Source organism: Pezoporus occidentalis, unplaced genomic scaffold, assembly GCF_034315485.1.
Source record: "Pezoporus occidentalis ecotype Australia unplaced genomic scaffold, CSIRO_AGI_Poc_V1 ctg280, whole genome shotgun sequence".
In the NCBI taxonomy this organism is placed as follows: Eukaryota; Metazoa; Chordata; class Aves; order Psittaciformes; family Psittacidae; genus Pezoporus; species Pezoporus occidentalis.
Genome location: NW_026914719.1, coordinates 183,429 through 199,377, shown reverse-complemented (window position 1 = coordinate 199,377; position 15,949 = coordinate 183,429). Strand labels below are relative to the sequence as shown.

General features: G+C 52.0%; 2 protein-coding genes across 10 annotated transcripts; one reads left to right on the top strand and one right to left on the bottom strand.

Moving 5' to 3' along the window:
- Positions 1–53: 53 nt before the first annotated feature.
- ZNF76 (zinc finger protein 76) lies at positions 54–11,623 on the bottom strand. 7 transcript variants are annotated; one of them, XM_062625567.1, is made up of 15 exons: positions 11,468–11,623; positions 10,118–10,308; positions 8,697–8,777; positions 7,161–7,238; positions 6,806–7,011; positions 5,986–6,060; positions 5,266–5,382; positions 4,944–5,019; positions 4,465–4,590; positions 3,705–3,884; positions 2,954–3,184; positions 2,407–2,552; positions 1,513–1,665; positions 1,288–1,401; positions 54–950 (listed from the first exon to the last, which is right to left on the bottom strand). In XM_062625567.1, exons 2-15 carry the CDS (start codon positions 10,188–10,190, stop codon positions 846–848), a joined length of 1,761 nt encoding a protein of 586 aa, XP_062481551.1. In that variant the 5' UTR covers positions 10,191–10,308; positions 11,468–11,623; the 3' UTR covers positions 54–845. The 7 variants fall into 7 exon arrangements, with proteins under 7 accessions (XP_062481551.1, XP_062481547.1, XP_062481550.1 ...); XM_062625563.1 differs by having other exon boundaries at positions 5,986–6,063; positions 6,809–7,011; XM_062625566.1 differs by lacking the exon at positions 11,468–11,623 and adding an exon at positions 11,002–11,247 and having other exon boundaries at positions 5,986–6,063; positions 6,809–7,011.
- Positions 907–15,517, top strand: RPL10A (ribosomal protein L10a). Of its 3 annotated transcripts, none has more exons than XM_062625593.1 (6): positions 907–915; positions 12,231–12,307; positions 12,389–12,469; positions 12,815–12,963; positions 13,848–14,020; positions 15,315–15,517. In XM_062625593.1, exons 1-6 carry the CDS (start codon positions 913–915, stop codon positions 15,483–15,485), a joined length of 654 nt encoding a protein of 217 aa, XP_062481577.1. In that variant the 5' UTR covers positions 907–912; the 3' UTR covers positions 15,486–15,517. The 3 variants fall into 3 exon arrangements, with proteins under 3 accessions (XP_062481577.1, XP_062481576.1, XP_062481578.1); XM_062625592.1 differs by lacking the exon at positions 907–915 and adding an exon at positions 12,019–12,045 and having other exon boundaries at positions 12,233–12,307; XM_062625594.1 differs by lacking the exons at positions 907–915; positions 12,231–12,307; positions 12,389–12,469 and adding an exon at positions 12,489–12,733.
- The last annotated feature ends 432 nt before the right edge of the window (positions 15,518–15,949 follow it).

The following is a 15,949-nucleotide window of genomic DNA, read 5'->3' as shown; positions in this document are numbered from 1 at the left end:
CCAGCCTCTGGCCCTGGGAACGGAAAGAGAGAAGGTGCTTCTTTTCAGAAAGAAAAGTTTTAGTTTGTTTTTATTTCAACTCAGTATTTACATCCAAGCCTGGCTCAGCTGGTTGGCTTCGGTGGAGGGAATGCTTTGCTCTGCTCCACAGCACTGAGTCTGCCAAGGAAGTTTGCTCAAGAGTGTGACAGAGATGGGAGAACTCCTGTTGAAGCCGGCCCGGATGCTCACTCCGCGCTGGGTCACTGCTCCAGACACAGAGCCCTGGACAGCCCGGGCTTGACTGGATGGGGCTTCAATGCTTCTGCACATACACTGCCCACATGCCCCTTACCTGAGGGGTGGGCAGGAAAGAGGAGCTGTTCCTAGAGCGAGAGGGCAGGAAACGTGCCTCTCCGAAACTATTTTGCACACTGAGACTGCTGAGATCTCTGTGGCTTCACCTCTACTGCAGAAGACTGGCAGGTCTTGGAGATCTTAGCCGTGAACTAGAAGACACCATGTGCCATCTCCTCCAGAGAGAGGCAGTCAGTGCCCAAGGCAAGGAGCAGCGAAGTTGCTGCTCAGAGCCCAGGAAAACAGTGGAGCCTCTAAAGGCAGCAGCCTTTGACACCCATCCTTGGAGGGAAGAGCTCATTGAACAGGGTGACTCCTGTAGCCCAACACATCAGCTCTCACCAGCTGCGTGGTGCAGCCACTGGCTGCTGCTGCTCTGACACCTTCCATTGCTCATGTACTGCACCTCTTCTCCATGCTGGCCATCCTGGCTGCAGCAGCTCCCACCATCCCTGTGGAGAACAGGCTGGGGCTGCCTTCTCTGCCTGCCTGGGAGGCTCTGAAGGGGCTCAGCACCCATTCTCAGACACAGCTGCATCAAGTGTCACAGGTTCATACTGCATTGCTGCTGCAGCCATGCTGATGGCTTCCTCCAGGCTCTGCTGCTCTTCTAGCTAGGAGGAAAGAGAAAGAGAGCACTGTGCTACCAAAAGGTGGGCTCAAGAGGTGGGGGCTGCCCGCAGCAGGACAGAGGTGTGAGGGGTTGGCAGTGGGTGACACAGGTATGAAGCAGAGGGGCAAAGCAGAAAGAGCCACGACTAGCATGCAGCAAGGCTGGTTCCAAAGGAGCATTCTGCAATCCAAGGAGTGTATCCCTACTCTCCTTTATACACAGGCTGAGAGTGAAGAAGCTCTAGGCAAGAGGCGATGCAGCAAGAGCACAAGGGAAGGTGGTGAAGCCAGTGGGTGGATGGGGGAATGAAGGGAAACATGGCAGGAACTGTGTGGTACCTGCACTGCAATGTGGGTGCCGTTGGCAGTAGCCAGCAAAGCCACCTGCTGATGACAGAGGGGTGCGATTGCTGATTCCTCAGACACGACTGGCCCAGAAGTGACTATGGTAACCTGGAAAAGTTAGGATTAAAAACACATCATGTTTAAAAACACCAATGCAGTTCCCTTCCAGCAGGCTGTTTCTCTGCAGGATAAAAGGGACATTCCCAGCTTTGTCTGTACCGGCAGCGTCTCGATGCCACTGGTGTTGGCCACCGTCACGGTGTGTGTGTCATCACCCACCACCTCCTCCTTGGCCCCCGGGAGAGGACCGCCCTGTGTCACCATGCTGATGGCACTGCCCAGGGCCTGCAGGTCTTCCTGTGACAAACTGACCTGGGTGGAAGAACAGTGAATACTCTCAGCCAGGATGGCTTCTCAGGAAGCCTTACACAACTCCCAAGTCTAGCAACACAAAGGTCTCAACTAAGGATAAAATATTCTCTCCATGGCACAAAGAACTCCAAAGACTTTGCCCAGGGCTGTGGACAGAATCAATGGAGAACTCAGAAGACGTCAGGGCTCCAGCCCCTTCTCCTTATACTGCATCTCCCCTTCCCACTGAGTGTCTTCTCTCCATGCTCTGAGGCCAGCTCCTGCATTGCTGCAGCAGGGAGCAGCTCGGAGCAGAAATAAGCGTTACTTGTGGTGCCTGTTTCGTCTGCCCCATGCCACAGAAGGGAGTTTTTCCCAGTTGGCACACAGGCAGCTGGTGGAGGGAAGTACAAGAAAAGCACTGCTGTATCCAAATCAGCCTGTGTCAGCAGGGACTGGAAGCTGCCTCCTGACTGCTGTTGGGAAGGTGAGGGCTGCCAGGCACTGCGCCAAGCCTGGGCAAACACCTGCAAGACCCTGAGTCAGGGAGCGAAGGACCTTTCTCTACCCTTCACATCCAGGCTGCAGCAGTGGAGTAAAGCTGTAAGGAGGGAGCCCTCAGGACACACAGAGCCCATGAAGCCATGAAGGGTCTGTTTTATGCTGATAAAAAGCCATGAAGAGAAACCAAGTCTGGGCAGAGGCAGATGTCACTCAGGTAACTTCTGCTACCCACATGCTGGAGGCTGTCAGTGTCCATACCTGCTTTGTCTCATCCTGAGAGATGATTGAGACCTGTGCAGCTATTTCATCTTCATCTTCCTCCTCCTCTTCATTTTCTTCCATCTCTGACAGGAGCGCAGTATGCTGGCTCTTTAGAGGGGAGCTCCTCTCAGCAGCAGCAGCAGCTGAGTCAGGAAAAGCAAAGAGCAAAAGGGGTGAGATGTGCTCATCAGAGTGTGAAGGCACACGCCTGACCCTGGGACCTGCCAGATGCCAGCACAGAGGATCGTAACAGCCCAGTGTTGGCCTAGGAAGGAGAGTCTTTACCTCTCCCTGTACTAAAGAATAGGCAGGAGCCCATTCTGAACCCGTGACATAGAATAAGTACCATGGGAAGCCCTCTTTTCTTGTCTGTGACACAGATCTGGGTTTTGTAAGGGAGGCAGGAGGCCACAGCACAGACCCGGCTCTGAGAGGGGAGCAGCTGCAAGCTCTTGCTGTCACTTCTCTCCCCTTTGCCACATTCCTGATGCAGGAATGACCCAAACGCCTGTCGCAGGTGACAGGACAGTGGCTGGCTGCTCACCCTCCAGCTGCTGCTGTTCGTAGAGGGCCTGTTCACTCTCCTCCGTGGCCTCCACCTCGTGGCTGCTGCGCTTGTGCATGGCCAGCGTGGAGGCCTGGCGGTAGGTCTTGCCACAGCAACTGCAGGTGTAGGGTTTGCAGTGGGTGTGCACCACGTGGTGTTTGTAGAGGCTGGAGTACTCAGTGAAGCGCTTTCCACAGCCTGGCACAGTGCACATGTACGGCTTCTCTCCTAGGGCAGAGGCCACAGAGCAGAGCTTGACCCACTCACCCTCCTCATACAATCAACCAGGTTGGAAAAGATCTTTAAGATCAAGTCCAACTGTTCCCCAGCATTGCAAAGGCCACCACTAACCCATGGCACTGAGAGTCTCGGCTACACGCTGTGTGAACACTTGCAGGGACGGTGACTCCAGCCCTGCCCTGGGCAGCCTGTTCCAATGCCTGAGCACCCTTGGGGGAAGGAATTGTTCCTAATGTCCAGTTTAAACCTCCCCTGGAGCAGCCTGAGGCAGTTTCCTCTTGTCCTCCTCATGCCCATGAAGAGCAAATAGCTGGAGACAGACCAGTGAAACAATGATCAGCCCAATAAAGTGATTTCTGTTTCCTGTAACTCTCTGGCTACCCCCAGATCTACCCCTGCAATGCCTGGAAATGCCATTTCAGTCCCACAGACTTCCCAGCCGCCCCAGGCTGTCAGTACAGCTGGCTGACTGGGGAGGAGCTGTCTGTGCTTCCCCCTCTCCTCTTACCTGTGTGGATTCTCATGTGGTTCTTGTAATTGGTGGCACTGGTGAAACCTCTCCCGCAGTTGGGCTCGGGACACATGTACGGCCGCTCGCCTGTGTGCGTTCGGATGTGAACCTTCCGGATGTTGGATGTGGTGAAAGAGCGGCCACAGCCCACAAAGGGGCACTTGAAGGGCCGTTCACCTGCATGAAGAGTAACGTGGATGAGAGTCCTGCTACAGTTCACCTACCTGGAATGCCCTGGACTCTTGTATCATGGAATGCTTTGGGTTGGAAGGTACCTTAAAGCTCACAGAGTTCCAACCCCTGCCACAGGCAGGGACCCCTTCCACTAGAGCAGCTTGCTCCAAGCCCCTGTGTCCAACCTGGCCTTGAACACTGCCAGGGATGGGGCAGCCACAGCTTCCCTGGGCACCCTGTGCCAGCGCCTCAGCACCTTCACAAGGAAGGACTTCTTCCTTACATCCAACCTCAACTTCCCTCCTCCACAGTATTACAACAAGACCTCAATCAGATCCAAATGCTGGCGTATTTCTCTAGCAGCACTGGCACCTCTACCTCTTTTGCTGCGTTGTTTGTAACACAGTCAAGAATCCCTAGTACTTCTACAACCTGTCTACTTCTGTCTGAAGACAGCTTCAGGTCTGCCTTGTTTCACCCAAGATTCATAAAGGCACATCCTGGACAAAGGCTGAAGCATTACTTGGAGTATCTTGGATGACCCTTTCAAGAAGCAGCTCAGTTCTCCTCCTGTACTGCTCACCCGTGTGTGTCCGGATGTGCTTCTGAAGATCCCCAGAGGTTTTGAAGGCTTTGCTACACACATCTTCTGGACACTTGTATGGTTTCTCACCAGTATGTGTTCTCATGTGGCTCTTCAGCCCATATCCTGTCCAGGAAAGAAACCATGATTAATTTTATAAGAAGGAGGAAATAACATGGCAAGCTGTGTATCACCTCTCAGCTCATACATTTTTGGATGTCTGTCTTGTGCCTGCATAGCTGAAGGAGAAGAAATATCCAAACAGCCTCACAACACAACTGACAACTCAGCTGCTTCTCATAGCTTAAATCCGTTCATCATCAATCAAGTCTCAGACAGTCTCCTATGCTACAATTCCTTCTCAGAAGGCTTTAAAAGCTATGCTCATTGTGCTCAGCTGGAAAAAGAGCCAGGGCTGATGCTCAAGAGTGGTTTCGACTGGACAGAAAACAAAATTTACTCAGAAGAGAAACTGCTACCTGTAGCAAATGCTTTCCCACAGCTTGGGAAGTCACACGTATACGGTTTGTCACCTGTGTGAACACGTTCATGGACCTGGAAAAAGAAAGAACAGGTTCCTAAAATGAAGTCCAAGACCAGGAGGAAAGGACAGAGTGTGAAGAAATCTAGCTGGTGGGGAGAATCTGAAGTTCTCTGCTGGACTTCACCTTGGGTAGTTACACATCTGGATCTCTTGGCAAGCCAAGCATACAACTCAGGCTTTTCCATAGCAGCATTCCAACCTGGCACCGTAACACGGGGATGCGTCTGGTCTGCATGACTGGATATTATCTGCTTTACCTTTAGATGATGGGCAGTGGTATAGAGGCGGCCACAGCCTTTGTACCCACAGCGGAAAGCTTTGCTGCCAACCTGTGGCCTCTTCTCACTTCTCTGCACTTCCACCTCCAGCAAATCCTGCCAAAAGATGTATGGGAGTTAATTCAATGAGCCACTACAGCAGGTTTTGTGAATCCCACACAAATAGTTCCCCTCTTTGCTATGCATATGCACTCCTTCAGTTATCCTCACAAAACCACAGAATCATGGAATGGTTTGGGTTGGAAAGGACCTTAAGATCACCCAGTTCCAACCCTCTGCCACAGGCAAAGACACCTTCCACTAGAGCAGCTTGCTCCAATCCCCTGTGTCCAACCTGGCCTTGAACACTGCAGGGATGGGGCAGTCACAGCTTCTCTGGGCACCCTGTGCCAGTGCCTCAGCACCCTCACATGTCCTTACAAACACAGCTTGCACACATATGATGCAACCCATGTGACAGAACACAGGTCTAGGAACCAGCATTTCCCATTCCCACCCCCAAGTTCACACTGGGAATTCTCCCACACATAACTTACCTCCTTGTGCTTCCCTTAGCTCATTTGTAAAACTTGTAGCTAATATATTTGCTGACTTTCCAGAGAAGCCACAAAGCTTTGCTAACCACTACCTGGCAAAGTGCTCTGCATGAAGAGGAGTTTTTGGCCTAGTTTCAGGAATGCATCACTAAGAAATTCAGACCTGGGAAGAAACATTGCTGGAGTCCTCACTCTTCCTGTGGCAGGGGTCTGTCACTCCCTCCTCTTCCTTGTCAGAAGCCTGCAAGTAAAGAAGCACAGCACTGTTCATGCCTCCTTGTACGGCGTGGGGCAGACAAGCACCCCAAGCAGGCAGCACTTATATCTACAGTGACACCACAGCAGAAAGGTCTCCATGGGCAAATCTTACTGCTGCCCAGCTGAGCACTGTATCAGTGTGTTCCAGGTAGCCCCTTCTCATGCAACACCATGAAGATGGGAGAAAATGGCAGCACTCAAGACATTCAGATGGAGCACTGCAGTGACAACACGTCAGATGTGAAGCTATTCTAGGTTTTAAGGCCTTTGTCAACCTGACGGACAGTGCACTCCTGACATGTAAAATGCTAGTCTTGATCTCCTGCCTGGATAATCTGTGGGAGAGAACATCATACCCAAGGAAGCCAGGCAAACAGGAAGAAAACACCTACAAGGAGGGACATTTAAAGCAAGGAAGAAACCAATCCAAGCTGTACACAGCAGCTCTGCTCTTCCCAAATGTGTGCCTGCAGCAGGTTAAGGGTGGTAGGCTCAGCACTCTGCAGGAACTAGCTAGAGGGTCCAGCAGAAAACTGTCCTGCTCTAGGTCCTCAAGTGTCACCTATTGTGAGTGATGCCCTCACTGGAGCCCTGTCCAGTTTCTCTTCTCAAAGGTGGCAGTGCTGAAAAACAAATACACAGAAGCACTAATGAAGGGAGGACACTTCAACCTCAGACCACATGTGAACTACTACACCCAGACCATGAAAGAAGCACTGTGTCCTCACCTTACTGGTGTGCTGCTTTAATGCATTAATGGTCTCCACATCAAAGGCATCGTCTTCCTCTTCTCCAGCCAACTCCTCCAGCCCAGTTTCTGCCTGCACTTCCAGGATGGTGCTGCCTGGTGGCACGATGACAGGACGGTGTATGTAGGCAGTGGAGCCATCCTCCAGCTGGACAGCCTCGAAGGTGTTGGGGTCATAACACTCTGTAAGAGGAAAGTGGAAACCAACAAATCCAGCGTGAAAAGGCTGCTGAGTAAGAAGCACTCTTCATCTCCTGGGCTATCTACAGCCTTGGAACTATGTAACAGCTTCTACTCCAGCTGCCAAGGGAAGAACAGGGAATGCTCTTTACCTTTAGCTGTGTTGTGTATGTAGGCCATACTGCCATCTTCCAACACCACTGGCTGACCATCTTCAAAAGCCACAGACTCTAAAAGAGAACAAAAAGATAGACACACCTTACTGGAACACTCAGACAGCACAGAGGAGAAGCTCCTGAACCATTCAAGCCCACAGAGGAGGACACAGCAGGGCTGCCTGCTTACACTGAAAGTCAAACACACCTATAGGTTTTAAGATGCCATTTGAGCCTTTCCAACATGAATTATGAGGTTTTTAAGACTTCATGCATAGCTTTGCCACACTTCTTTAGCTCACTGGGCTAAATGCAGAGTATCACCCATTAAAAATGCCTATTTATGTCCCACACACAAACGATAGCCTTCCAGTATCTGAAGGGGGCCTATAAGGATGCTGGGGAGGGACACCTCATTAGGAAGTTCAGGAACTGTAGTGATAGTACAAGGGGTAACTGGTTAGAACTTAAACAGGGGAAGTTTAGATTGGATATAAGGAAGAAGTTCTTTACTGTGAGGGTGGTGAGGCACTGGAATAGGTTGCCCAAGGAAGCTGCGAATGCTCCATCCCTGGCATTGTTCAAGGCCAGGCTGGACAGAGCCTTGGGTGACATGGTTTAGTGTGAGGTGTCCCTGCCCATGGCAGGAGGGGTGGAACTAGATAATCTTAAGCTCCTTTCCAACCTTAACTATTCTGTGATTCTGTGATGGCTTTGGCACAGGTGCGTGTGAAGGAGAACACAAACATCCCATAGAAGGGGAAACGGGTGAGAAGGAAAACCCCTCTCACTGTGTTTGGAGGCACGGTAGAGGATGAAAGGAGGAAAGGGGCACAGCCAAGAACACAAACTGGGTTTCCAGCAACCATTTAGGAACAGAAAAGGGAGGTGGCTCACAAGAAGCTTTGGAGGGTGAAGGAAGAACTGCCCAGAGCAACAGAGCTCTTTCTACCTGCCCTTTTACATCTTACCATGGTCAGAGAGGATTCCTCTGTGCCACTCTAGTGCCTGCCACATGAACTGAATTCCCACCACCACTCAGATTATTTGTCACCTCCTTTCAGAGATGACATTGGCTAACGGGTCATTGCTTCCAACAACCCCACATACCCAAACACCTATTGCAGAATTAATATATTGTCTCCTGGTTCAGAGGAAATTCCTGTCCAGCTGCTCTCACAGGAAACACACTTTGTCTGGGCTCTGTAGTTGGCACAAACACAGCACATAGCTCCTGGCCTTGCCTGCAGACTTGTGATCTGTCAGAGTGGCAACTGTGGGAGAGCCCACAGGTGAAACACTTAAACTGCTGCTTACACCACCAGCAAATTGGCCTTGTCAGATTGCAGGAAATCACATGTTCTTGTGTCCTCGCTCATTCAAAACCATGGGCAAGAGACAAAAAAATCCTACACCTGTATGGACTTCTTAAAGCTTGAGCTAATAGAGGAGCCCCACTGTTGGAATACAGACAATTGCAGTTACATTTACAACATCCTTCTAAAAAGCAAAAGGTGAATTTATGGTCCTCACCTTTCTCAACTGTCACCTGTTGGATATAAGCTGTGGTCCCATCTTCAAGTTCAATGACTTGTCCTTCAACCAGCTTTCCATCTGAAACAGTTAAAAAAATGCCATCAGCACTGCCTGCAGAGCCCAGTCTTCCTGGTCCCATGAGCTGTCCCCTTTGCTACATGTTCACAAGAAAACCAGTACCCAGAAGACAGTGAAACTGCAACTTATAGGCTGTTATTTATGAAGCTTTTCCCTGAATAGCCATAGAGGCACTTCCTAGAAATGCTGGAGCTTCCTTTACCTAGATAAGAGGATACAAGACAAAGAACCTGTTATTGCTTGTTTACAAGCTGCTCTTCACAGCTCTGTGAGCCAAGAAGCAGAAAGAATGATGTGTGCTAAGTATTTTGGATCTAAAGTAGAAAGCAATTACACTTGTGCTTGGAAAAAAATCATCTGGGAGCTTTCACTGCCATCAGCAAGGGCCTGGAGATATTTTCTTCTGCTTTGATGGAGGATAAACTCTTGGGGAAAAGTTATAGTGCATAAAGGGGCATAAAGTGATGCCATCCTTGATGGGCTGTGAACATTGGACTCTTCAAATAGTGTAACTCTGAATTATACTATGTTTTAGTTCCCAAATCATTTGATGCAGAGAGGACATTGCTCTATCCCACTGCAACATGAGGAGCCCACGTTGCTTTCACCTGGTGCACAATGTCAGGGGGGCATGTTATCACAAAACTGGTGGTTTCAAGATAGTCCAACTCCACATGTAACAAACCTATCAAGTTTGCACAGAAAGGAAAGCAAGAGAGGAATCCCCAGGACATGAAGCCTTGCAACTCAACCTTCCTGTTCTACAGCGTGGGAAGAAACATATTCCTTTTCTCAGGAACAGTGGGTGGTGAAGGAAGCAGCACCTCACAACCACCAAAATCAGAGCAGGTATTGAATTTGGCACTGCTTCAGTTAGTCAACACCAAGCTCAGCCCCACTTTGAGTGAGAAAAGTGCTACTGGGAAGCAAATTCTCTGCATCTCAACGACATAAACCATCCTGCTTAGCTTCAGGGTTGGATAGAGTCATGCAGGTCATAGTGCGAACTTCATTTTCCCAGTTATTCCAGGGCTCACTCTAGTCTGAACAGAACCTTTATTTTCTACAGCAACACCTCTCCCATCTCCAAGGCTTTATTTCCAACCAGAGGCATGTTTGATTTCTACTGCATCACTGTGCAAATCTAACAGAGAGCTGTCAGCTTCCTGTCCAAAGGAATCACACACGGTCTGCACACCACGAGGGCACTTTTGATAAGTTCTGACTTGAATTTCTGACTCAATCAAGACACTTTGAGACTTAAACTAGATGATCTTAAGGTCCTTCCTAACCCTAACTATTCTATGATTCAATGATTCATAGCCCAAAGGAACCATTACCTTTGACAGCCTGCTGAATGTAGGCTGTCATCCCGTCACTAAGGGTCACTGTTTGCAGGCCCAAGCTCTCCATCCTGCCCTGATGGCTGGTCCTCAGACATGAATTTCACTTTACTCAGTGTGCTCGTAGAGAGCACCAGGACACAGAGCAAGAGGTTTGTGGAACAAGGAGCTGTGTTCTTGTTGTAAGCCTTGAATAAAAAGAACAATTCAAATTTTGTTTTCACCCAACATATGTATAGCCACTTTTGCACATTAAGAAAGGTTTAAATGGCAAATGATTTTTCAGATTGTAAAGGATTAAACTGGTCAAAAGATGTATATCCATGGCAAGCAGGAGTAAATCTACTCCACAGGTAAGTATAAGGTAAAGCTTATCAAGTGAGTGAATCAACAGACTCTTCTTAGAGATAGTGTAAACGCCCCATTCAAGCCCTTCCCATCCGCCACATGACCTGCAGGAAAGGTTTCCGAGTACTTTAAAGTGTGAACCTACAGGCTGAGGGTGTCCTGTACTGCAAGATGAGCAGGACAATGAGCTTTGTACATGGAAGCTTTCTCTCCTCCCTTTCCTGTCCAATTCCTGGGCTTCTGAGGAACAGAATTTCAGGCTATAAGCAGATGATGTTAAAACACTCACACCCTGACAAGAGCATTTCGCTGGAGGCACTTTGCTTTAAAAAGCATCTTTAAAAGCAGCTGCACTGGATTCTTCAGGAGTAATCTCTGAGACAGTCTTGTATTTTACCCTTTTGATTTCCAGGAACAAGTCTGACCACTCTGCCTGACACTGCAGCACCCGTGGGCCCAGCCAGGCTTTGTGCCATGCTCAATGCCCTTTAACCCAAGTGCTCCCTAGACCCAGCAGACACCTCCTCACTCACCGCAGCAGATTCTGCTTAGTTTTTAGTGCTGACACCTCCCGGTAAGCATTACAGCTCATTCCCCAGCAAACGCCCAGCCACAGCAGGGTCGCTGGGGAACAGAGGACCCTCTGCGCTGCTGTGGCTGCCATGCAAACGGCTGGAGGGGCCGCAGCCCCCTGGAAGGGATGGGGCAGGCGCTGCCGGAGAAAAACCAAGCGTAGGCTGCAGCGCGAAGCCAGCCCGGGGCTGACAGGGGACGTGCCTCCGCGGCAGGGCAGGGCAGGGCAGGGCCTTGTGCCACGGCGAGCCCTGAGGGGAGCGGTGGGACAGGCCCAAGTGCCGGGGGGATGGCGGGGAGACACGGCGGGGCTCCCCCCACGCTGTTATGCAGGGGTCCGTCGGCAGCAGCTCGCCGGGGCACCGCTGCCCCTCAGCCGCCATCTCACCCCGTGCCGTCCGCGCTCCCCCAGCCTCCGACACCAACCTGAGGAAACGCGACGGCACCGAGTCCGCCGCCTGACCATCATGCACCGCGGGCCGGCCCCTGCTCACCCCACCCCGCAACACGCATAACGGCAACACCCCCATCTCGCCTCGGCGGCTCCCGGCTTGTCATACAGGTTCCGGGGCACAGCAACCCCGCCCCCCGGAACTGGGTCGGCCGGGCCAACTTGGTGCTAGAGCCACGACGCGCATGCGCATTGCTGACATTGAAGCCACAGGTTTCCCTCAGGAGCCATGCCCTGCGGCAGCCCCTCCGCAGCCGGGCACAGCCCGGGCGGCAGCACCCGCGCCTGGCGCTGAGCAGCAGCAGCAGCAGCAGCAGCAGCAGCGGCGGCGGCGGCGGCGGCGATGGCGATGGCGATGATGGGGCCGGGCTTCCCGCCGGGGCAGCCGGGAGGCGAAGCCGGTCTGGCCACTCTCAACATGGCGGCGTCGCCGTGCCGCGCCCACCGCCCCCAGCATGGCGCGCACCAAGTCTCGCGAGATTCCCGCCCCTATTTATTCCGCGCGTGCGGGCCTCGCCGCCTTTCGGTCTCGTCGGGCCGCCGCCATCATGAGGTGGGTGCGGGCCCGCTGCGCTGTTCGCGCCCATCCGCGCCCATCCGCGGCTGCGGGGAGCGGGGGACGAGGGCCGATGGCGGCGGAGCGCGAGCGGGCCAGGGCGGGCCCAGCGGCGTCCTCCCCGCAGCCCGCAGGAGGTCCAGGCCGGGCCCGCCCTGAGCCCGCGTTGTTTCTCCCCCCGCAGCAGCAAGGTCTCCCGCGACACCCTGTACGAGGCGGTGAAGGAGGTGCTGCAGGGCAGCAAGGTCAAGAAGCGCAAGTAAGAGCCCTGTGCTGTGGAGGGACCGGGGCATCGCGGGGCGCTGCCCGGCCGTGCCCTCAGCCGCTCTGCCCTCCTCAGGTTTGTGGAGACGGTGGAGCTGCAGATCAGCCTCAAGAACTACGACCCGCAGAAAGACAAGCGCTTCTCCGGCACCGTCAGGTTCGGCCTCCTCTTGCTCCCACCCAGCCTTCAGCCCGCGCCCCCCTTGCGCTGCCGGGCCCTGCCATGGGGCAGCACGGCCGCGGCAGCGTGAGGCCGCGGCGCTGAACCGCTCGGGTAGTTCAGCCCAGCCCAGTTAAACGGGTGCGGCTGGACGGACCCCAACCCTGGGTCTTAAAACATGAGGGGAGGTGGGTGCTCTCCCCACCGACCTGCTGGGGAAGGCAGGGTAGCAGCTGTGAAGGAAGAGGTCCAGGCGCTGTGGTAAGGTACCTCTTGTGTTGGCTCCCGTGGAAGAGTGTGTGGTGCTGGAGGTTTATGGTAATTCAGAACTTCTGTCTCCAGGCTGAAGTCAACTCCACGGCCCAAGTTCTCTGTCTGCCTGCTGGGGGACCAGCAGCACTGTGATGAGGCCAAAGCAGTTGACATCCCTCACATGGACATAGAAGCTTTGAAAAAGCTCAACAAAAACAAGAAGCTGGTGAAGAAGCTGGGTGAGTGGTGGTGTGGGTCAGGCTCAGAGTGCCCTGGCTGACATGGGAGGGCTGGCTAAGCAAGATGGCTTCCCATGTGCTCAGGTTTTCGTGTTGTGGTTAACTGCAGGGAATAGGAAGCTGAGCATTGTCAGCCTCAACTACAGCAATCAGGCTAGAAACTACCCTGACAAGCCAACAGTTAGCAGTGCAGGAGGTGTGACAGGTCAGCCCTCCTGGAAGGAGGAGGCCCTCTGGGATGGAGGGATACAGGAAATGTTCCTATCTTTGGTGTCACCTTTACTTGGTGTTCTTCATGTTCTTCTTTCGGAAGCTGGAGGCAAAAGTTGGATTTAGTCCTGCAGTATTTACCTGAAGGGAATGAAATCTGCATATTTTCACTTACTAAGAAAATCCTTCTCTCCCTGTAAAGGCAAAGTCAAAATGATACATACCTTAGGCAGACAAGAAAACCTTCCCATTTAATCTATAATTAGCCATGAAATTGTACATAATAAGAAATGAGATGGGATACCATGGCTGCTAGCTCAGCCTCTCCAAGGTGTATGGTACATCTGCCCACCCAGATGTGCCCAGGCTGTGCTGGGAGGCTCTTGGAGCTCAGAGTTAAGCGTTGGTCACCTTTGGCTCAATAAATGCTACTTTCTTCAGGGAAATGAGCTGTGCACAGTTCAGCGTGCTGTCGGGGTGAAGCTGGGTGCTGGTGGGTTTGGCTGTTGTGACAGGAGTAAGTTCTGATACAGTAATAGTAAAAACAGGTCGGGTTCAAGTAGGCAGGACTCAGTGTGAAAAGGTGCATGCTGAGGGAGATGGAGCAGCACAGTCTCAAGGTTGGTGTCAGAGCTGAGAGCCCATCCTTACCCATGTTGGTTCTTTCCTCACAGCCAAGAAGTACGATGCCTTCCTGGCTTCTGAGTCCCTGATCAAGCAGATTCCTCGAATTCTGGGACCAGGGCTGAACAAAGCTGGCAAATTCCCTTCTCTTCTCACTCACAATGAGAACCTGGTGGCCAAGGTTGATGAGGTCAAATCTACCATCAAGTTTCAGATGAAGAAGGTAAAGCAGAGCTTTTCCTTTCCAGGGCAGCTTCCTGCCTGTGGCTGGGCTGGTCACTCAGACACGGCTGTGATATCTGGGCTGGGCTGTAGGTGTCCCTCGAGTGCCTTCCTAAAACAGTGCCCCGTGACCATGAGGCTCCCTCTCCATCAGCTGCTGGCAAAGGGACATCATTCATAATGTGGCTGAAGGGTCTGAGAGCAGATGATGATGAGATGATGTTTCAATGCAGAGCACAGTCATAATTAACACTTCCTACGGCAAGTGGGTGACATTTGCAGGGTGCAGCGCCTGTGGGTCTGTGCACTCAGCAGTGCTTTGCCAGAAGCAGGTTTGGAACTTGACTCTGCAAGTGGCTCTGGAGCAGCTCTGCAGATGTCTGCTCTTGCTGTCAAGAGGTGTCAAAGCAAGTTGACTCCCCAGCACAGGAGCTCCATAAAGCAGGTTATTTTAACCCTGTTCAGGAGTCTTGTCTCAGTGGTTTAAGTGTGACTCGTGGGTGTTACTCAGAATTAACAGGTCTGCTCGCTGAGGTGCACCGTTGGACACCAGCTGCTGTGTGCCTGGGGGCACAACAACTGGGAGGGCAGCGGAAATGTGCTAGTTTCCAAATGCTGGAGCATTTTAAGTAACTGAGCTAATGATGCCGTGGCACTTTGCCTGTCAGCTCGCTCATAAGTCCCTTTGTCTTGTGCCTGTGGGGAACACTGACTTCCAACTCCTCATCCAGCCTGGCAGGCAGGGGCTTCTCAGCCTCTTGTGCATGGAAAGAAAGGGCTGGTGGCAAGGCAAAAAGTGAAGCTGGGGCTGTGCTTCACAGTGAAGTTTGGAGCTAACTGTTCTGTCTGGGGCTAGAGGTTTGCAGGGCACATTGCACACTGCTCCATGAGCAGGTTGGTGGGAACATGGTTAAAACAGAGGTCTGCTCCCACTCTAGTGCCTCTTTGGCACCATGTGTTACGTGTCATTCCCAGTTTTCCCATCTTTGGGAGGCACTGGTGCTCATTTCCTTTTCTAAGTCCCCTTTGCTCTCTGAGGAAGCTAGGTGCTGTTCAGAGGTGGCATCCGGATGCTGCCAGACACATTGATGGGAGCCATGTGCCAAACACAATTTGCTCTGTGGAAACACCCGTAGATAAGACGGAAAAGTTCTGTCCAGTGGACAAAACAAGGGAATTTGATACCCCGCTTAGTTTAGTTTAGTGATTTTGTCAATCACTTTGCTGTAATCTTTCATTTTTCCCCACAAAACCCTCTTACCTGCATCGGTGACTGTGGTGTCCTTGTCCCTCAGGTGCTCTGTCTGGCTGTGGCTGTTGGTCATGTGAAGATGACAGAGGATGAACTTGTCTACAACATCCACCTGGCCATCAACTTCCTGGTGTCCTTGCTGAAGAAGAACTGGCAGAATGTGCGTGCTCTGTACATCAAGAGCACCATGGGGAAGCCCCAGCGCCTTTACTAATGGGGCGGCAATAAACTTTTAGGATACCTTCAGCTGTTTGGTTGTGTTCCTCTGAAACTGGTTGGGAAGGGTTTGCCAAAGAGCTGTTTGCTTCCATGTAGCATGAGAGTTCTCCAGTGCTGTTGAGCTGATGGGTATGAAGTGGAGCAGAATATGAGGCTGTTGGAGCTTTTGAGGGAAGTAACCTCATCATGTGTTCAGAGCAGGGCAGGGAGGGGGAGCAGCTCCACTTGCATGCTGAGCCAGCAAAACAGGTGGTTACCCACAGCTGAAGATGCATGGTGCTAAGCAGTCACTGTAACCCTTTGAGCCCCCAGCTTGCCATTGCTGGAGATCTTTCCCTTGTGCTGGAGTTACCTGAAGCCATAAGAATCCTGTGCCTCAGAAGTGCTATGGCCACCCCTAACCCATGGCACTGAGGCCTTGTCTCCACGCTGTGTGAACACTTGCAGGGACGGTGACTG